The sequence below is a fragment of the Bicyclus anynana genome, chromosome 1 (genome assembly GCF_947172395.1).
Source record: "Bicyclus anynana chromosome 1, ilBicAnyn1.1, whole genome shotgun sequence".
Taxonomy (NCBI): domain Eukaryota; kingdom Metazoa; phylum Arthropoda; class Insecta; order Lepidoptera; family Nymphalidae; genus Bicyclus; species Bicyclus anynana.
Genome location: NC_069083.1, coordinates 13,939,885 through 13,955,110, shown reverse-complemented (window position 1 = coordinate 13,955,110; position 15,226 = coordinate 13,939,885). Strand labels below are relative to the sequence as shown.

The following is a 15,226-nucleotide window of genomic DNA, read 5'->3' as shown; positions in this document are numbered from 1 at the left end:
TTTGCTACACCTGAAAATTTAAACATAAAGAATAAATTTTATGTATTTTCACCAGTTAAAAAACAAATAAAAACTAAAAGAATTTTATTAAGTGAAAAATGTGAAGAATAGATTATGAAAAAAAAACATAGACTCGAATTGAGAACCTCCTTCTTTTTTTGAAGTAGGTTAAAAATGTGAAAAAAAATTCAGTTAAATTCTCATCTTGGAGTTGGGAAGCCTTTAATCCTTATTATTATAATTAACATCAGATAGTGGTTATTAATTAATTGAACATTATCACCCTAAGCCCACCAACAGCATTGGAGCAGTGTGGTGGGTCTCAGCCCCATAATCACTTTTCTATAAGGCCTGGCCCTGTAATGCCGTTAAAATAGGTTGATAATAACGATGAAGCAGGTTACCTTGTGCTATTTAGCAAACATGCCAGCAGCAACTGTGTGGCTCAGCACTGACTGGCACAGCTAGACCTTCATCTTCTATTTTGCTACACCTGAAAAATTAAACATAAAGAATAAATTTTATGTATTTTCACCAGTTAAAAAACAAATGAAAACTAAAATAAAAACATAGAAGTCGGTTAAAAATAATTCAGTTAAATTCTCATCTTGGAGTTTGGAAGCCTTCAATCCCGATTATTATCATTAGCATCTGATAGTGGTTATTAATTAATGGAACATTATCACCCTAAGCCCTCCAACAGCATTGGAGCAGTGTGGTGGGTCTCAGCTCTATAATCACTTTTCTATAAGGCCTGGCCCTGTAATGCTGTTAAAATAGGTTGATAATAACGATGAAGTAGGTTACCTTGTGCTATTTTGCAAACATGCCAGCAGCAACTGTGTGGCTCAGCACTGACTGGCACAGCTAGACCTTCATCTTCTATTTTGCTACACCTGAAAATTTAAACATAAAGAATAAATTTTATGTATTTTCACCAGTTAAAAAACAAATAAAAACTAAAAGAATTTTATTAAGTGAAAAATGTGAAGAATAGATTATGAAAAAAAAACATAGACTCGAATTGAGAACCTCCTTCTTTTTTAAAATCGGTTAAAAATGTAAAAAAAAATTCAGTCAAATTCTCATCTTGGAGTTGGGAAGCCGATAGCAAAATTTCACATATTTTCACCAGTTAAAAACAAACAAAAACTAAAAGAATTTTATTAAGTGAAAAATGTGAAGAATAGATTATGAAAAATGTAAAAAAAAATCAGTTAAATTCTCATCCTGAAGTTGGGAAACCTTTAATCCCGATTATTAACATTAGCATCAGATAGTGGTAATTAATTAATGGAACATTATCACCCTAAGCCCACCAACAGCATTGGAGCAGTGTGGTGGGTCTCAGCTCCATACCTCCTCTACTATATGGAGACAATGATAAATGATGGATGTGTAGGATTAAAATAGCTTCTATGAAACATAACCTATTTTAACATACCTATTGCCTGGTTTCCATCTGTTAATGCTATATTTGCTAAGCATTGTGTTTTAATATTATTTTATTCTATTGTCTTCTTTTAAATTATCTTCTTGAAATTTCTTAGTCTGGCTTGCAAGTAATGCTAAATTTTGGGCTCATTTTTTGTGAGTTTGTTGGTACTGAACTTCTGCGAACATTGTTCATTTTTGAAAGCTTTGATTGCTTTTTGAGACATTGTGTAAATATTTTTTATATTAAAAACCGTCGTCATGCGGGTAAAATTCATGTGAAGAAGCAGGATTGCTGAAAGCATTAGGTATATATTTTAATTTTAATACATAATAAACTCTTTTTATTTATCTCTCTCTCTCTAACTGCTTTATTGGTTCAGTGTAACTATCATGAAATTCTGAGTTTGAGTCCTGGGTTGGTCTATGAAATATTGAGCATTTCCTTCTTCCACGAAACTCACAATAAAAATCTATACTGATATGTATTCAACCCATTTTTAAATTAAATGTCTTAAATGGTGAAGCATAACATTGTGAAGAAACCTGCATAACTGAGAATTTTCTTAATTGTCTAGGTGTGCGAAGTCTGCCAATCCGCATTGGGCCAGCATGGAGGACTAAGGCCTAACCCCTCTCGTCCTGAGAAGTGACTCGTGCTCAACAATGAGCCGAAAATGGGTTGTTAATCTATACTAATATTATAAAGAGGTAAAGTTTGTAAGTTTGTCACATTTTTTAAATGGTGTAATTTTCGGAACTACTGGTCCGATTTCAAAAATTCTTTCACCAGTAGAATGCTACATTATCGGGGAGTGCTATAGGCTATATTTTATAATAGCATGATATATATTCGCCGAGTTAACACAGTTTTTGTCATACAGGTCGGACCGAAAATCCTCTTAAGCAGACTTATTCGCATGCGCTGCCTTAACCATTGTGTAAAATTGAAATTAATGTATGGAGGCTTTATGTATCTTTAAAAGTTCTACAAAAAAGTCCGCGACACCATATATCTATCTTCTATATATTAGCAGGAATAGAACCTTTTGTGTTTTGAAAATTATAAATTTTATATACTTAGGTTTGCGTCATTATTTATGCTACTTAACTTAAATCCTTATCAAAATAAATTATTTGATAATCACAAGGATATTATGGAGATAAGATTTGCCCTTTATACTATGTTAATTAGTTTTGGAGATAATACAAAATTTCTCAAAGACGCAGAAAGTCCGCTACATGACGCCCCGCGCTTTCCATTACGTGGTTCCCGTTCCTGTGTGAATATGGGAATCAAACACTCGCAAATAACGTAACTTTCTATTGATAAAACAATCTTTCAAATCGGTCCAGTAGATCCAAAGATTATAATTTTATCATAGAAGTCTCTATTTTCCTTTGTCATCGCACCACGCTCATATTTTCTATTTTTTGTCTGTCTGTTTGCCTTTTTTTTGACCGGGCATCACGCTGATTACAGAATGAATTCAAACGATACTTAAGACGATTTGAGACCATAATACGTAGAAGGATAATAGGATACTTTTTGTCGTGAAAACAAAATCAGAATTGGGTGAAGTAGGGGTAGAAAGTTTGTACGGAAAGTCCTTAATTTTTTTAGTTACAAGGTATAAGTTATAAAACTTGCAAAATAGAATGTGAAATAGGGGTTGAAAGTTGACATCGATTTTTACGCGGACGAAGTCGCGGGCGTCCGCTAGTATGTATTATAAAGAGGTAAAGTTGGTGGTGTTCTAGCAGGTAAACTCTGGATCTACTGAACCAATTTTGAAAATTCTTTTACCACTAGAAAGCCACGTTATTTCTGAGTATCATAGGCTATATTTTATCCGCGTATTCTCAAACTGCAGAAAGTTGGTTAATATTTATATTAACACATTACACACATCACTAACTAGTCTCAAAGTAAGCTTAGCTTGTGTTATGGGTAGTAAAAGCTCAACTGAATGAGGAATGTTCATAAATAAATTATATATACTTAATATTCTTTATAAACTCCAAGCCCACCAACCGATACTGATGAATGAAGGATAAGTAGGATTAAGTAGCATCTACAGGGTGCTCGGGAGTATTTCCCATAACTCTAGGGTAGCTCCAAGTTCTATAAGGAAAATTAACTTAAAATGTCTAAGGAACATGTGTATTAAAAAACTTTAATAAAAACAAGTCAACCGACTTCAAAAACATACTTACTAAACTAAAAAACGAAAAATAAGATTATACTAAGTTCTATATATCATATTATGTTCTAACTGATGATCAGTTTGAAGGTGGTGCTAGCCCAATGATGTATTAATTCAAGCCATGTAAGAATATCATAAATATTTAGGTTTTTCAGACAGTGTTCTTTCATGTAGTTCCTTCAGTAACAGCTTAAATTACAACAACACCGGTTTAGCACAGCCTTCAAACTGATCATCAGTTAGAACATAATATGATATGAACCTAGTATAATATTATTTTTCGCTTTTTAGTTTAGCCAGTATGTTTTATGTTTATGAAGTTGGTTGAATTTCTTTAATTAAAAATTTTTATTTTTCCATTTTTAGTGAAATCATCCTAGATATTGATCTAGCGCCAAAGGTATGTTGCTATGAGTCGTGATAAAACATTGTATTTGATTGCCTCTGACTTAGAATCAAACTAATTACTACTGTAAACCATCGAGAAGTTCCCTTAACCGTCCTTCGTCTTCATTACCAGACCCCTAATACAGTCACAACCCATCTAGGTGGAAAGTTCTCATCAATACAAATTTATCAACACATGGTAGCTACTGTGAACCGTTGAGGAGTTCTCTTAACTGTCCTACTTCTTCATCACCAGACCCCTAATACAGTCACAACCCATCTAGGTGGAAAGTTCTCCTCAATATAAACTAGTAGCTAAGGTAACTTCTATAAGTGGACTTGTCAACACCTTGAATTTATGAGAAATAGTCCCGAGCATCCTGTATAAAATGTAACTTAACTATGCCTAGTTTGTTTCAGCTGATGCTATATTTATGAACAGCACCAATACATATAAATAAAATTTAAGTGTATGTCTGTGATTTCAAAATAACTGTGTTTTCTCAAGTGCCTATATACAATACTGACATACAGTCATACTTCTTTAAAATGTTCATCTGTCTGTTTGTTTGAGCTAATCTCTGGAACAGCAGGGTCATTTTAATGGGACTTTTACTGGAAGATAGAGAAGATTATTGATCAACATCTACTTAATATTTTGGCCATTACTTGTTATTTAACATGGGCGTACACTCACAACCACATAGACACTGAAATACATCCATGCTCATCACACTAATATGATGAGTTCAATTGCCACAACTGGCTGTGGCGTGTAGATGCAAAGAGCAATGATGCTATCTACTGCATCACTGGAGAGCTGTTGCTGGTGTTATATCCCTATATCTCAGAGAGTATGATATGCTATATATCCCAGTCATTATCATTAACACCTGATTGTGATCCTTTTATAATTTAACTTTATTACCCCAAGCCTATCAACCCACATTGGAGCAGTGTGCATTTTACAGTAGGTGTTTAACTTACCTTCTTATTCTCTCTCTCTCTTGTTCTTACAGGCAAAACATCTCGTCTTTTTTAAAAATGTAGATGACAAACCATTCATAGTTCAATGTAAAATTTATTCTAAAAGTCCAATAGTCTAATCATTGATTATCTGGACATTACTGAAATTAAGAGAGTGAGTAAATTTAATTAAAAATACATAAACATACTACGCATGAAGAGACAGATGAATATCTTAACATTCCGTGCAGGTGCCAGGTCCATCGCCTGGTAGAGAGAAATACTCCGAGCAGAGTCCTGGAGTTGTGACTACAGGATGTAGGGTTAAGGAATTCCTTGACAATTGATTAAACTCCCCTACTTGTGTTGTTCTCCCTGTTTAGCCAAATTTGGTAAGATCCTACTAAGAGCAGCTTTGGATACTTATTCTTCTTTCTCTCTTTCTTCTACATAGAAGTTGCTGCAGTCCTAAAGATGCCAAGGTCTTTAAACAAGTTATAGAAAGATTTTGTTGGTAATCCTCTCGCAGCTACTTCTACGGCAGACAGACTAACCACATAGCCATTTTTACTTAGTTCATTTGTTATTATTGTTTATTACAAAACCTTGACAAGAACCAGGTGAGAAATATAACTAAAATGTCCGGAGGCAATCTGATGATAGAACAGAAACACAGATGAGGGAATTCTTCAACTGTTCACAGAAGCTACATTGTCAAAAAGAAAAAAAAAAAATGTGCAAAGCTTAGGTCTTATAGCTAAAAGCTATTTCTTTCAAACAACCTTCAATGAAAAATGTATCTTATTATTGGCAAAAGCTTCTATAGATCAAGGCAAGAAAAATATTGCCGAAATGGCCTCCGTAGCACAGTGAATTAACTACGCAAAAGTCCTGGGTTCTATCCCCGGCTGGGCCAATTGAAGTTTTCTTTCTGGTCTATGTCTGGCTGGCTAGTTAATACCCTACTGGCAAGCGATTTAGTGTTCCGGTGAGATATTATGTAGAAACAGAAATGTGTGTGGATTTTCATCCTTTGCCTAACTAGTTATCTCGCTTCCATCTTAGATTGCATCATCACTTATCATCTTATTCTATAATTATGTCAAAGAACAGATTTTTGTACAAAGTAAACTAACATACTCTTCATTAGTCTGCCTAGTGCCTAACATAATTATAAAAACTTGTAATTGTAGTTTCAAATTAACAAATTGTTCTGGTTCATCATTACATAATTATAAACTACTTATTATAGATTCAAAAATAAAACTCAAATTTTACTCTACCTGCCTTTAGTACATATACCTGTGGTTTAATATTGAACTGGTAACAGATACTTTCAAATTAGTTCATGGAATTTGCTTTTCTCAGATGTTTATTTTCATTACCATTTCATAATTAACCTTATGTTGCTCCAGATTAAGCTACCTATGATAACCAAATGAAAATCTGTTCAGTAGGTCCAGAGAAGTAAACATTCAGACAGCTGCAGGTCAGACAGTTATTTGGGGTGCATTGCATCTACAAACATTACCATAATGTGTAAACCCAGCATAGTTGTATAATTGAGCACGAGTTTCATAAGAATTAGTAGGATTTTAATAATTCCCATATCTTGAGAAGACTACTAAGAAACCTAATTAACTAACTAATGTAATCATTATCTGATCAATAGCTATAATTAAAGTATTTTATTATTAGCTAAAACTTAAAGTAGGTACATACCGGAGACTAAATTTGTAGAATCAAATTTCTGTAATCTCTGTAGGGTCTTCTCTGGATCATCGGCAGGCGAAGAACCACACTCAAAGCATTTTCTTTTGTTCTTCTTCATAGTTATAGAGACACTTGAACTAACAAAGTCTTATTTTTAACATAATGAAAAACCACAACACTCAGATGAAACGCAAAAGACTTATAGATCTTCTCAACATCAAGAATGGCGAGGATATTACACAGCAGGTTGCTTAAATCCAATCCATGAAGAGGTCTTCATAAATATTAACAGGCCGTGGCAAACATTTATTTTATTATTCGTGAATTCGTGTTTTATTTGGTGAAATGACGCCATTTTCATTTTATAACATATTTATTTTTTATTAAGTAATTGGGGTTGCCACACTTCGTTTAGAAAATCTTACCCATACGTTACTAAAACAATATTCAACGAGAGTGTCTCTCTATATTTTTGTAGAAGAAAAGTATTTATTGAGTTATTAAAGTCATATTTAAATCTAAAAATGTATTAGATTTATCAAAATATTATGTCAGGCGTGAGCTACTAACGATAATAATATTGCTACAACTACCAGACGGTAGAACCGTATGGATGATGACACCACAGGTCTAGCCCCCGTAGGTATAACCAAACTTTGTTCGAGAGTTGACCCGGCCTGTTAGAGCTCCAGTGACAGTGACAGTGAGACAAATACATAAACAAGGAACATATTTACTCAGGAGTACATAAATCACAGATTAATAATAGATAGAATCGATGTTTTAACATCGATGTTAATGGAATCAATAATGGATCATCGATGTTACTCACGGCCTCACGCACGACCAATGCTACGTACGAAATAATTATGTACGTATTCTATGAAGGCAATATTGGAAATAAATTTCCAATGATTTCATTGTGTTGTGCTTCTTGTGCTTTGACTGTACTGTATCTAAGGTGTTGTGTCATTAATAAGTGCTAAAATACCGATTACCGATGTTACCCAAAATCGGTGTTTGGTTTGTGGCGATTATTGAACATCGATGTTTAACTTTCATCGATGTTTTTCAAATATCGAGCTCTTCATGACCACAGACTTTATTCTAGCATTTTAGGCTTCGACCATTAATAACAGGACCTGCCTCGTTAACCGTTACCCCTGTAGCAAAGATCAAAAATCAATGATCTAATGCGTTTATAAAAACTGTTGCTATAGAATGTTTCATTGTTGTAATCGTTTTCATTGTGTAAAGAGTTCCCTAAAATGCCTTGTTTGTATAGTTGAATGTCATAAAAAACGGTCAAAAACTTGAAGTTTAGTAAAAAATGCATCTACCTTAATTTTATGTTGAAAACGATTACAACAATGAAACATCGATTGTTTAGAAACAGTAAGCCATAAAAAACATTGGAAAATGTATTATATTAGTTTATTATTAATCTATGGTTGTCACTTGTCACTTGTCAAATGTCAATTGTCATTTGAATTTTGAAATTGAAAAATGAAAATTGAAATGAAAATAAAATGGATATTAGTTTGATTTGAAGGCGAAAACCCTTTTGTTTATGTTATACGTGATCGTTTATTTGTAATATTCAGATTACAATATAATAAGTAATTTGAACTTGGGACGGTTGGAATGTCTTCTTCCAGCAACATCTCTCAATCTGCATATTCTCCATCGGAACCTGAAACTCCTCAAGTTAGTATATTACATTTTACCTGCATTTACTATAATTACCCTCTACTTAATTTTCTACTAATTTTTATTATTAATTCTAGAATACGCCTATACCAAATAGAATTCTAAATTTCGACCAATCTCTAAATCACAGTGATCATGGTCACAGCTTCGAACAATCATTGAAAAATGCCCACAAGGAACTGCACCAAAAGCGGATACAATCTCTACGAAAGGAATTGGACTATTTAAAAACCACAGAATGGAAGTTTGAATATGACAAGGGATTTGTCCAATAGTTTTGGTTTTATTTCATTTACATTTTATTGCTAATTTTACTTTTCTTACATAAAAACTATAAAAAGCATACTCTTATTACTTAATACATTTATAAATAATCTCAATTATGTTTTCATACATATATACATTTCTTAATTATCTATTTGGTAATAACAATGAAGAAGATAGTGACGATGAGAAGGAAAAATTCTTGGCAGAGCAACTTTTCTCACTGGAATTAGAAGCGGAAAAAGAAAGATCTGTGGAACTGGAATCAGTGTCAGCCCCAGTTAGAGAAGTGCCTAGAAATGCTGTGTGTTTCCAAAAAACAGGTTTGTATTCAGTTAGCCATACATCAACTGATACACCATACAAAATCTAAAAAGTTTAAGAGGTTAAAGTTAATCACTAAATTACTGACTCATTGGTCTAGTTAGCCTAGTTGGCCTCGGATCACAGGGCCCTGGGTTCAAGGCTTGAAATACTGACCTTTTCTTTCTTATAAGAAATTTTCAATAATACTCAGGAGTTGAAAAGTTATAGGTGGACACTCCTGTGACTTGGAGACCACATTAGTCTTCATACCCAGTCATTCATTAACATCTGATAATGATTGTCAAACTTGCAATGTGGTGTGGTGTGTCTAAGCTCCATATCCCCTCTTTTATAAGGAAAGAGGCCTAGTTCTATCTAATATATAAAATTCTCGTGTCACAGTTTTCGTTGCCAAACTCCGAAACGGTTTGACCGATTTTGATGAAATTTTTTGTGCATATTCTGTAGGTTTGAGAATCGGGCGACATCTAATTTTCAAACCCCTAAATATTAGGGTAGGGTAGGGGTATAGTATAGGGATAGGGTAGGGGTAGGGTAGAGGTAGGGTATGGGTAGGGTAGGAGTAGGAGTAGGGTAGTGTAAGGTAGGGGTAGGGTAGAGGTAGGGTAGGGGTAGGGTAGGAGTAGGAGTAGGGTAGTGTAAGGTAGGGATAGGGAAGAAGTGCAAATAAATAAATTAATAAGTCAAAGCAAAGCTTGAGCGGGTCTGCTAGTAGTAATATATAACAGGCCGTAACAGGCTGATTTTTGAAGAATAAATATTTTTTTATACTGTCAATGAACCATTACCGACTGATCCATCAACATTCAGTTAAAACAACTGTTATTTCGAATGCAGATAGTTTTTATGACATAGGTATCTGCTAAGAAAGGATTCTTCAAAACTAGGGTACCACAGGGTAGTCATAATCTGAATTCACTAAGACAGTAAGAAAATCTGCTAATAAAGTATGTTTTCCACTTAATACAATATTTTTACTTGTACGACTTTAATTTAAACAATAATTAAACTTACAATTATAGAGATATATTTATGTCAAACAAGACATAAAGATTAATATCTGTCAGATTATGATAATAAATTTTTCCTTTTTCAATCGGAGATCAGTCTCTGGATCATAATCTGATCAAATGACTGCTTTGTATTAAATTTTAGAATTCAAATTATTGTGAATGTTATTCATATTAATTTATTATGTAACACAGCTAAAACTAGTGTGATGCAATGTCAGAGTATGCCTAACTAAACTAAGAAGATTATATAAATTGTGCTGCATTGTAAGAATCAGCTCATGACTAAGGGCCCTAATCGGGCATACTCCAACATTGTATCACGTGAGTTTTAGCCGTGTTTCATAATAGATTAAGATAATAATAATAATAATAATAATAAAAGTCTTTATTTATTTCATACAAATTAGTAATACAATTTTTTTTTTTTTAATAGATTTTTTTTTTTTTTTTATATTACGTTTGCATGAATCCCATTGTATTGGGTATAGGCCTCCTCCAGCAGTTTCCACTTTCGTCTGTCCCGTCCTGACCTCATCCAATCCCCACCAGCCACTTGAGCAATGCATGCATTGCTCATTGCTCAAGATTAAGATAATAGAATGATATTATTTTGCAGGTCTCATTACTTATTGTGGAGAAAATTATGTTCTTATTGATGGAATGATTTACTTTGAAACAATAGGAAGCAATATAAATGTCGATGTTAATGATAAAGTACTATATTTGTGTTACAAAGATATAAATGATTCAATGGTGGTTGTCAGAATTTTAGAAAATCAGGGGCTTTTTTGGGGTGACGACACAGAGGAATCTGAAGAAAAGGGTTTTAGTGTAATAGAACATATTCTGGTAGGTCAAGTTGATTACAGACAAGATCGGGCAGTTTATATGACAGAAGGGGATTTAAAATTCAATTTAGATGATGTTGAAGGGACTTTTGTGCCTATAAAAGGAGATTATATTGAAATGAAATGCTCAGTCCAAAAAGATGAGAACCATCCAACCAGTATGTCTACAAATCAGGTTGGTAATGAAATTATGCCAAACTAAGTATTGTATCTTGGACTTTTTGCTTTATTAGCTTGATTGTTGCCTGCTGGACTATGGTTGTACTAACTATCCTAATTTTTCTGACAAATTGGTTGGAATTGAGAATACTGATCATATAAAAAATATATATAATAAATGAAGTTTTTTCTTTTGTCTGACATAGATTACTTAATTTTTAATATGCATGATATAGAGTAAGTCGTCAGAGAGATGCTGGATATCCAAAAATTAAATTAAAATTTTCAGGTATTGAAGGTGATTACTTTTAATCCTTTAAGGACTAAAATAAAAAGTGCACTTGTTACTGATTGGTTTGGCTCATATGGTGTTTGTGATAGGCAAATTTATTTCAACAACACTGCCTTGGTGAATGGTACTCAATTGACTGTTGGTTCAAAGGTGAGTAAAGTAGAATGTGTATATGTGATGAATGTTGACTAAATACTTATTTCTTTTTAATTTCAAGGCATTTTAAAATTAAAAAATGAGTTAAGAAATTTGTGATTTTAGGTATTAGTTGAAGCAATAGAAAGTACGCAAGGCACATACAACTGGCGAGCTATAAAAATAATAGTGATTGATGTTGGAACCCCAAAAAAAACTCAAGTAGACTTACCAGATGAAGAACAATTAAGCTTGAACACAGAATCTGAGAAAAAAATTGAAATGACTTACCCTTTAAAATTTAAACAAGTTAATCTTCATAGTACACAAGAAATTTTATTAAATATTACAAACAAAAGTAATCAAACTTATATTTTAAACAAATGGATGGTGCTAGGTAGAAGAAAAGACTCACAAGTGAACATTAAACCCTTTGTAAATCAACCAATAAGAATATACCCAGACCAAAAACTTACTTTTTCTATTACATGTCAACCAAAATTTTTAGGAAATTCAAAAGAATGCTTTGTTATTCTATTTAAAGGGTTCCAACTAAAAAGATTCATTGAAATAGATGTAGTTGATGCTAATACTATGAACAATGTCATAGATAACAATAAACCAGTAAGACAAAACAGTTCAAAGAACATTGAGAGCATGAGAAAAATAATAAGCACTGGCAACTCTTACATTCCTGGAGAAAAACCATATAAAACACCTAATTTTGTTTTCGTAAAAATAGGCATTTATCCTATTCCAGGTAAAATTTGGTCAATTGTTCTTGGGGATTCAGAACAGACAATTTATACTAATGAATTTAATAAAATTTTATCACATATTGAAACACATTTTCCATGTTTAACACAAGACCTAAATATAGGCAATTATAATGAGAGATGGCATATTCTTTTATACATGAATGAAATTCAAGAAAATTTAAACATGAGGGCCTTTGATAAAAGTAATGTATATTTGACCTTTTGTGATGAATTTCTTAGTCTTGAAGTACCAGGACTTGCTGAAAAAAGACCCTCACTGGTAAAAGGAGATAGAGTTATAGTGACTGATACATTTGGTACTAATGCACCACAGTATGAAGGTTTTGTTCATGCTGTTCGTGGCAATTTTCTCCTAATGAAATTTAACTCTTACTTTCACGAGAGTTATGGTGGCAGTGATGTATCTATAGAATTTCATATAAATCGAACAACTTACAGAAGAGCACACCATGCAATACAATTAGCACTATCTAATTTAGGCCCAGATATTTTATTTCCGTCCCGACTTAAATTAAAACCACAACAGTTACCTCATGAGAACTTAGACAACATTCAATGGTATAAAGACAATTTAAATAAACATCAGAAACATGCTGTTATAAATATACTCAAGGGTGAATGTCGGCCAATGCCGTACATCATATATGGACCCCCAGGCACTGGAAAGACTGTAACAGTTATCGAGACTATTTTACAAATTTTAAAATTGGTCCCAGAAAGTAGAATTTTGGTTGCTACTCCATCAAACAGTGCCTCTAATTTGATAACAGAGAGGCTTTTACAATATAAAAGCAAAATTAGGGGTTCTATTGTAAGACTCATTGCATCTCATTTGTTGGATTCAGATAGTATACCAGATATTATAAAACCATATTGTGCAACTCTGGATATAGCAATAGAAAATACATCAAGAAATAAGCACTTTGTTAGTGATAACATTAACGTCAACTGTTCAGAATCATTTATTGGGAGACATCGTATCACTATTGGCACATGTTATGGTCTTGGCATTATGAAACATATAAACTTGCCTCGAGGTCATTTTACACATATAATTGTAGATGAGGCTGGACAGGCAACAGAGCCTGAAATTATGATACCATTAACTTTTACGGAGAAGGAACACGGTCAAATTATTCTTGCTGGTGATCCAATGCAGTTGGGACCAATTATCATGTCAAAGTATTGCAAAGAGTTTGGTATGGATGAATCATTTTTGTGTAGACTTCTTGACACATTCCCTTACCTTAAAGATTACGAAGCATATGCAGATGGCTTTGATAGAAGGCTTGTTACGAAGTTAAATGATAATTATAGATCATTGAAAGAAGTTCTGACATTACCTAGTGAAATGTTTTATGATGGCACACTTGTTGCGAAAATAAACCTCAGCATGACATGGATTGAAAAATTTACAAATGCATCTTCTGAAATATTTGATTTGCAAAGTCATGAAGGAGGAGGTATTTTCGTGTATGGCATTAAGGGAATTAACATGAGAGACGAAGATAGTCCTTCTTGGTACAATCCACAAGAGGCTTCAATGGTTGCCTTGACTGTATGTAAACTTTACAAGAGAAATTTGACAGCAGATGAAATTGGCATAATCACTCCATACATAGCACAGGTTTGGACTAATAGAATTTTGTAAACAATTAATACTAACATTAAAAAAGAAGCATCATTTAGCTTTATAAATATAACACTAAAATTGGTGGATGTCTTTATTTTATTGTAATTCATGTATTTGCTGCATTTGGGTAAATAATTTCTCGGTTCAATTTCCAAGGAATTTAAGAATTTATATTTTTTAAATTCGCTCATTAGGTCTAGTGGAAAGCAGTCATATCTCCTTGAATAAATAAACAAACCCTTGTTCACAATAAGAAAAAAAATAATGTTTACATTATATAAATGGAAATTATTGTAATCAGTTTTAGAATTTATGGCTATTAACTATTTTTAACCCATGCAGTGCATTTTTTTTTACTATTGATATATTTTTTAAAAGTTTTTGTTTTTTTTGTTTCTTTCAGACAAAATATTTACGCGTTATTTTTGAATCTATGGGCTTGCCTCAACCAAAAATTGGGACAGTTGAAGATTTTCAAGGACAGGAAAGGCCTATTATACTAATTTCAACTGTGAGATCAAGTGAGTCAATCGTAGAAGATGACATGAAGTACCACTTGGGTTTTCTAAAAAATCCAAAAAGGCTAAATGTTGCCTTAACAAGAGCACATGTTGCATCAATACTTTTCTGCAACCCACATCTGCTGAATAAAGATCCTCTGTGGAACAAAGTTATTTCTTATGCAGTCACCAATGAAAAGTATATGGGTTGTGATCTTCCTACTGAATATGATACTATTAAAATTTAAGATAAAATGATTGTAGTAATAAAGTTAAGTATTAAAAGTTTATAAAAATTAAACGAAATTTTATTAAGAAAAGAAAAAGATATATTATGGCTAATCTACATCCAGGTTATCAGTAGTATTTTGTTTAGTAATATTTTATTATTCTCATTTTCTTTTCTATATCCTACGAAACACCCCATACCCATCATAATACGTTAAATACTTTATATAGGTATACCTACTTTATAGACAACCTAGAGATAATACCAGAAAAAAGTGAAAAACTAACGTAGTAGGGTAAAAAACTCTTTCCTGCTATAGTTGATTTTTTTCCTAATGGATAAGCATTTAGCCAGTATTTTAACCATAGATTTACGATTCGGATAATTCTATGCTTTGAACATGCTTTAGTTAAGCACAATATATTCCTATAAAGGCGAAGGCAACTGTGTGCTAAAACATTTTACACCGAGAAAATCGAATCACGTTAAACAATTGTGCACCTATACAGAACTATATTGAATGAAATTGATTCTACTCTAGGCAATAAGTCTAATCTTTAAAATGCAGCTTATCAATTATAAACGAAAGATAAAACGATTACGAAAGATAAATGTGATTCCTACAATTTC

The 15,226-nt window shown here is 32.8% G+C and overlaps 1 protein-coding gene and 1 long non-coding RNA gene across 2 annotated transcripts; one reads left to right on the top strand and one right to left on the bottom strand.

The window, feature by feature from the left end:
• Positions 1-962: 962 nt before the first annotated feature.
• On the bottom strand, positions 963-7,386 carry LOC128198230 (uncharacterized). Its single transcript, XR_008250958.1, has 3 exons — positions 6,717-7,386; positions 5,016-5,155; positions 963-1,729 (listed from the first exon to the last, which is right to left on the bottom strand). It is a non-coding gene; the product is annotated as an uncharacterized LOC128198230 (long non-coding RNA).
• Positions 7,387-8,175: 789 nt separating this feature from the next.
• On the top strand, positions 8,176-14,673 carry LOC112052089 (probable RNA helicase armi). Its single transcript, XM_024091018.2, has 6 exons — positions 8,176-8,414; positions 8,495-9,004; positions 10,638-11,044; positions 11,318-11,470; positions 11,582-13,861; positions 14,271-14,673. Exons 2-6 carry the CDS (start codon positions 8,800-8,802, stop codon positions 14,613-14,615), a joined length of 3,390 nt encoding a protein of 1,129 aa, XP_023946786.2. The 5' UTR covers positions 8,176-8,414; positions 8,495-8,799; the 3' UTR covers positions 14,616-14,673.
• Positions 14,674-15,226: the final 553 nt, after the last annotated feature.